The following is a 6,000-nucleotide window of genomic DNA, read 5'->3' on the forward strand; positions in this document are numbered from 1 at the left end:
TTAGGTGATGTGGCCGCCAAGACGTTTTCAGATTAAAATAGGCTAAACTTGACCGCAGTTGAAACGCTCAGAAAAAATACATCTTTTTCTTTTGAGCGTTTCAACAAAGATCAATTTTGCCAATTTTATTTTAAGTTCATCCTAAGGTTTCTACGCTTTCGGGGGGGCTATTGCCAAGCGAATGTTTGTTAAAACATTATCTTTTGCAAACCTTTATAAAACTCGTTAACAAGAATATTTTGCCGATGATGATAATAATGACGCCCAATAATTATTAAAAGTTGACATTTATCTATATGGCTTGTAATAAAGTGATACTCTACATCGATAAAAACGAATCCCGTAGCCGTTGGGTAAATAACTGTTCAAGTTAATGCTGTTGAGGTCGAGTTATCTAAAGCAATTTATCATTACGTGGGAGCGGACCAAACAAATCCATTCGAGTTAACCAAGTGTTCGTGGTAAAATTTTACATTTTATCCGAGGGCGAGTTATCCTAGTTTGACTGTACTTAGCCGCCAAAAATTGCTAAAAAGTCGGAACGGCTCAGCCGGCCAGCCGCCCCAGGGAACACGGGCCTGATTGCGCTAGATTTGTTACAGTTTATATATAGATAACTTGTATGAAGTTTTAAAGCTCTTGAATGCAATAAATGAAATAAGTTTTTTTTATAAAAATATTTGCTCTCGTGTACAACAGTTGGCATGCCAACATTATATGGATTAATTTGGTATGTCAAGGCTCGGCCATGAAAATATAAAGTACAATTTCCATGTTGACACCTAGCTAATGACGCTGTAAAAGCAATTGTCTTCTCTTGTGATTAGTTTCCTCTCATATTTAGCATTGTCACTCTTTGATTTCTGATTTACACGTTTATTGTAGATCTAGAGGCAGAATACGCAAAGCTGTTTAACACTGAAGAAGATGATAGTGAACAGTCCATGTCTGCTGGCAGCATAGCTGACTAGTGAGTAGTGAGACAACTTCACTTGAGTCCAGTTAGTTTTGTCATTATCCAGTCACTACCAGTCTTCTGGAAGGCAGTTATTATGTATGGATCTGATGGAGTTGTTGTATTTTAGTTACATTAATCTCCTGCCAGAATCAATCAAGTCTTCGTATCAGCTGGCTGATTCTGGATATGACATCTACCTGAATGACGCTCATAAACAGGTGATCTATGATTTGGGAATTTTTATCCGTTCATTTATGACTGTACACCTAACATACCTAATCAAACTGATTATAGATGTATTGGCATCTGCTGCCTGCTGGTTCTTGAGTTCAATTTGGCAGTTTGAGTATTCGAGTTGAGTTAAACTCAATACTTGAGTTCATTTCAAACATTTATGTCAACTCTTTTATGATGTTTGTAGGTCAACATTGGTCCATTGCAAAGTGTAAAAATCATTCGATCGCATATCTTTAGTCATGTGACTTTACGCATCGTGTATACCTAGGGTGTTCTTATATATTATTATTGTTTGTTGTATTCATTGCTGTTATTAATTTCTATTTGAAAAATTGTAGAGCCCAATGCTAAAAGTGCTCAATTCACTTTCTTAAAAAAAGTTGAATCATCAAAAGTAAGCACTATTTTAGGCCAAGTTACTTTTTACATATTTTTTGTGTTCAAACTAATAAAATCCATAAAGTATTTGTATTGAACTGGTGTTTACATATGATACCTCAGCTTTGTGAGAATGTGACTTAAGCACTTTTACTACTGGCTTCTCAATTATAGTCTTACTTTATTGTTATGGTTTACTATTGGAGTCAGTCAATGATTGAGAAGTTGTTTGTTCCTCTGTGAGTCATGCTCAGTGAGTCATGAGGGTTTTGAGGATTTGTCCCATCCTTCAATCAATGTCAGCAGTACTCTGCCTCCTTAAATCAAGGTTTTTGAGTTTAGCGCAGGAGATGCAACATTTTTAGTAAAATGGCCTGAAATGATTTTGTTGTAACCAAGCTAAGCATGTTGTTTACCTGTTTAAACAAGGAATATTTAGTGTCTTAGTTTTCTAATTTTAATTAACTAGCTGTTACTATTAAACTTAAAACAGCTAATTACAAATCTCACCATTCCACTTTTATCTAGCAATTTATTCTAAACTGAAGTATTTGCGAGCAGATTCGATGCCTTTTAGCAGTGTTTAAGATTGGGGCAATAGACAGTCAGCTATCACCATTAGCAAAATTGATGTAGTTCGCTATTTAAAATTCTACACAGAATCTCTTAGTGTAGACTCTCTATGTAGATGGTATAGCCATGTCAGAGTGTGCAGCAATTATGAGTCATTAGATGAATACTGCTGACAGTTATATCTCTACTTTTGTCCAGTTCGCTGCCATGAACCTCCTCTGTTCCTCATGGGTGTGGCCAGTAGCTCCTCAACCTCTCACGTCTAGTACAGAATTCTTTGAAGGCTATTTTCTTCGGATATTGTTTGGGCGAGTTGCTCAGATGACAGAACAGGTGAGTTAAGTCGTGGCATCACATAGGTAACTTTTAGAAACCAGACCTAACAGGTAAGATGGGTAAAGATAGTGAAAAGATATGATGTGGTTTACACTGGATGTCATCTGAATCAGGAGGACAGCTTTGAAATGTGAACCTTATTATAAAATGCAAATGGGAATGTTTGGTTTAGCTCCTTTTTTCCATGCAGCTTAGCCGGTATTTCTTGTGGTGAATTTATGTTGTATTTACTAAATTATAATGAAATTTAATTTTCCAAAGGTTTTCAAATATATTTGTGAACAGTTATTGAGATTTTAGCAATTTAACTTCACCTATCTTTTCGTCTATCAACACTCAACAGATCATATAAACAGTTTAGACTCAGTACTATCACTATAAAACCCTTCTTCACTGGGTCACGGCTGACAAGTATGTCGATCATCAAGCCTCAGCTCTTATTATGGTTGGTTACATTGAATAATATTACCATGTCTGTGTTGCCATGGAAACTGTACTCATGCATAAAGTTTTGTTTAGTAACAAAATTTTCAAATTTAAAAGGTGAGTTGTGATGATTTTCATCTCCTCCAGGTTTGTCTCGAACCATTTCTTATCGGCAGAGTCTAGGTAAAGCACTCAAATCTTAGGTGAAGGTGAAGATAATTTCTCAAAGGCATAGACAGAAATTTGAAGGGGTTCATAAATAGGTATAGGATGCAATTGAGCTCATGGGTGAGTGAGAGATGAAGTGAGTGATTTATGTTACTCCAATACAAAGCTCAGATTGCTTTTGTTCGATCCAACAATTCAATTCGTAATGTTTCTTGATTCGCTGAATAAAAGTTCGGAGAATAAAGCTTACAGTTTGGTACTTTGAAACAATGCCTAAAAGCATCGCACATTTTTTTCAGTTTTTTAAACTTTGAATTTTTCATGCCTCCATTAGCTATTCGCTTCATTTATTATTAAGTGAAGCCAGTAGTAGTATACAGTGGTCGACTCCTCCTCTGTTGCAGTCATACAGCACCAACCTTTTACTGACTTCCATTATCTCTAAGGTAGCCTTGCTTCCTCATAAGCATATACACGAGTATATGCTTAACCCATTCATTCCACTGCGGGACGGGGTCACCAACCTTCGCACTGCATTCAAAGAGGTATGTTTTATGTTACTCTGCCTATCTTTACTATTTACTTGATTTTTCACTTAACTGATGCTCTCTAGGATACATATGTATAAAATAGCAAATTCAAAGCCATAGTTCTTAAACAAAAATCCAAAAACTTGATAACTTTTTGTTCTTTTAAAATACAAACAGCAGTAGTTGACTCAGCATAAGTTCAATGTCCAACCAGAAATAAGTGATGTACGAAAATTCTCAATAGGATTTGAAAAAATCTTTTCATTTGTCCATCGTATTATCATGTGTGAGTCTTCCATTATACTAAACTAGTACCGTGCCGGTCTGATGCACTGTAAAAGATCGTCATGGCTAATATGTAAAATTAGCCATGACGATCATGGCTAAAATTTTTGACTACATGTAAAATTCACTGAACGATTGCATGTATTCTGGGCAAGGTGGTAGATTGGTGCAGTTGGTAGAGTGTTGGTTAAGCAAGTCGAAAGTCATGAGTTTGAATACCGGTTTAAGCATTCCTTTTTCTAACCTCCATTTCATCGTACAGACGAACGGACATGTCTCTTATGGTAGTAATTGGCACCTACTGCAGTACAATGAACTTGGTTTTATTTTGCTAGCAACTGACAGCTAGAATATATGAGTTATAATACTTTTACATGTTGTGTTGACAGCTCCTGGAGCTGGTTACAGTTCACTGTAAAAACTGCAAGAATATTAACCAGAAGCTCATAAAGAAACGTAACCTACTCATGGGAGTGTTTGGAGGTGATTTTAGGTGAGTGCACAGCTGATTGGTGGTTGGTCCGTGTCATTTGTGTGGTTTATGGTTTGAGCCCTGAACTGAATGAAAACTCCCTGACCACAAACATTGATAAAAATTTTTTAACTTAATTGTAATGAAGATGTTTTGCGTTTTAATAATATTGTTTCACAGAACAGATAGTTTTGGTATTTGCTGATTAACGATCATCTGTAAGACAAAACTGAATTATTGACTGTTTAATTGCGCTGTAGTTGGTCAATTATTCTTTATTTTAGTGACATTACAGTGGATGAGGACAGATTTTTAGGTGCAATTATTGTCTTGGAGGAGTTCTGTAAGGAGCTAGCTGCCATCTCATTCGCAAAGCATCATATTCTCATGTGACCAACTCAACCTTTCAACAGCATTGTCCATTGTATACGATTACTATTACTCCTTCCCATACGCGTTTTGCGTTGCGTATATTTTTGCATTCTACATAAACATGTGCATCTTTATGTATCTGCGCGGTTTTATTGTGGGTTGAGCTAAAAACTAGGCTATTTTTACCAGTGGTGTAAGAAAGTGGTTGTATGAGGAGTTGTCTTTTTTTCGTATTTGCAGAAGTAACAATGGTCTTTAATAGCAAATCTTTTGAAATTAACTTAATAATTTCATCTGAAAAACAATTTTCAGTTTTAAAAAAGCCTGCAAAAGTCATGAATGTAATTTTTCGAACCCAATTCCAATGATCTGTCGAGTGCACAAGTAACACCATTTCCAATTGGTTGATCTCTCTTGTGGACCAGAGAAAAATTGATTTAAACTGAAGGCTTTTTGTCAAAAAATACCTACTATTTTGGCTTTCAAAACTGACAGTTTCTGTATAAAGAAAAAGTCGGCGGTATACCTCATGCAAATAGTCGTCTTTTGTTAATAGTTTCACAAGTATAGATACTCAGCCTGCCCTATAAATTATATTTTACTACACAGAATAATTAATTTTATTTAACTGTTGTGATACTCCATGACAACAATTCCATCCACCGATTTCTTATTTCCAGTTCAAGATGGATGCATGTAAATGTATTTGGCTACATTCAAAGCAACATGAATATATTATGTAGTCATCACCTTATATAAACTTATGAGAATTATAGTCAAGCACTGCCTGGTAAGTGTCGGAGTACCGCCTGCTAGGTGTCACTAATTTTTATATTCACGAAATGTGATGTTATTTATGGGTGGTACATTCAAGCCTTTATATTTATATTTGTGTATTCTTGTTTACCTGGCATTGTTTGGGTTTTAATCTGTTTATGGAGCGTCTTCTTTAAAAAGTTATTTATTTTGTTATACTGGCAATAAATATGTTACAGAACATAACGTCAAATATCAATCTAATCATTCTTGTAATGTTTAGCTATAGTTTAGTCGCTTGTTTTAATTAGATTTCTTGTCATATCCCTCCTTTGCACTTGCTAGAAAGGTTTCAGATAATTTTAGTGTGAAACAAAACTAGGTTTGACTTATTTTATGAATAACAGATGTTATATAGCTAAAATACAGTTGAAAAGACGGGCATCTGCGAGCTACGTCAAACTTGTTACTAGTGTTTTGAAGTCATCTGCACAGCTCTATGAAATCAG

At 35.4% G+C, this 6,000-nt stretch overlaps 1 protein-coding gene across 2 annotated transcripts in view; it reads left to right on the forward strand.

Annotated features, from left to right (window-relative positions):
- The window catches only part of LOC137393022 (FHF complex subunit HOOK interacting protein 2A-like), a 48,730-nt gene extending 42,998 nt beyond the window's left edge, over nucleotides 1-5,732 (forward strand). For both annotated transcript variants that reach the window (XM_068079403.1, XM_068079404.1), the window contains 6 exons: nucleotides 886-970; nucleotides 1,086-1,176; nucleotides 2,345-2,479; nucleotides 3,481-3,621; nucleotides 4,281-4,384; nucleotides 4,648-5,732. In XM_068079403.1, coding sequence (XP_067935504.1) covers nucleotides 886-970; nucleotides 1,086-1,176; nucleotides 2,345-2,479; nucleotides 3,481-3,621; nucleotides 4,281-4,384; nucleotides 4,648-4,756 — 665 coding nt within the window. In that variant the 3' untranslated portion in view covers nucleotides 4,757-5,732. The remainder of the gene's footprint in view (nucleotides 1-885; nucleotides 971-1,085; nucleotides 1,177-2,344; nucleotides 2,480-3,480; nucleotides 3,622-4,280; nucleotides 4,385-4,647) is intronic.
- The last annotated feature ends 268 nt before the right edge of the window (nucleotides 5,733-6,000 follow it).

This window comes from Watersipora subatra, chromosome 4 (genome assembly GCF_963576615.1).
Source record: "Watersipora subatra chromosome 4, tzWatSuba1.1, whole genome shotgun sequence".
In the NCBI taxonomy this organism is placed as follows: domain Eukaryota; kingdom Metazoa; phylum Bryozoa; class Gymnolaemata; order Cheilostomatida; family Watersiporidae; genus Watersipora; species Watersipora subatra.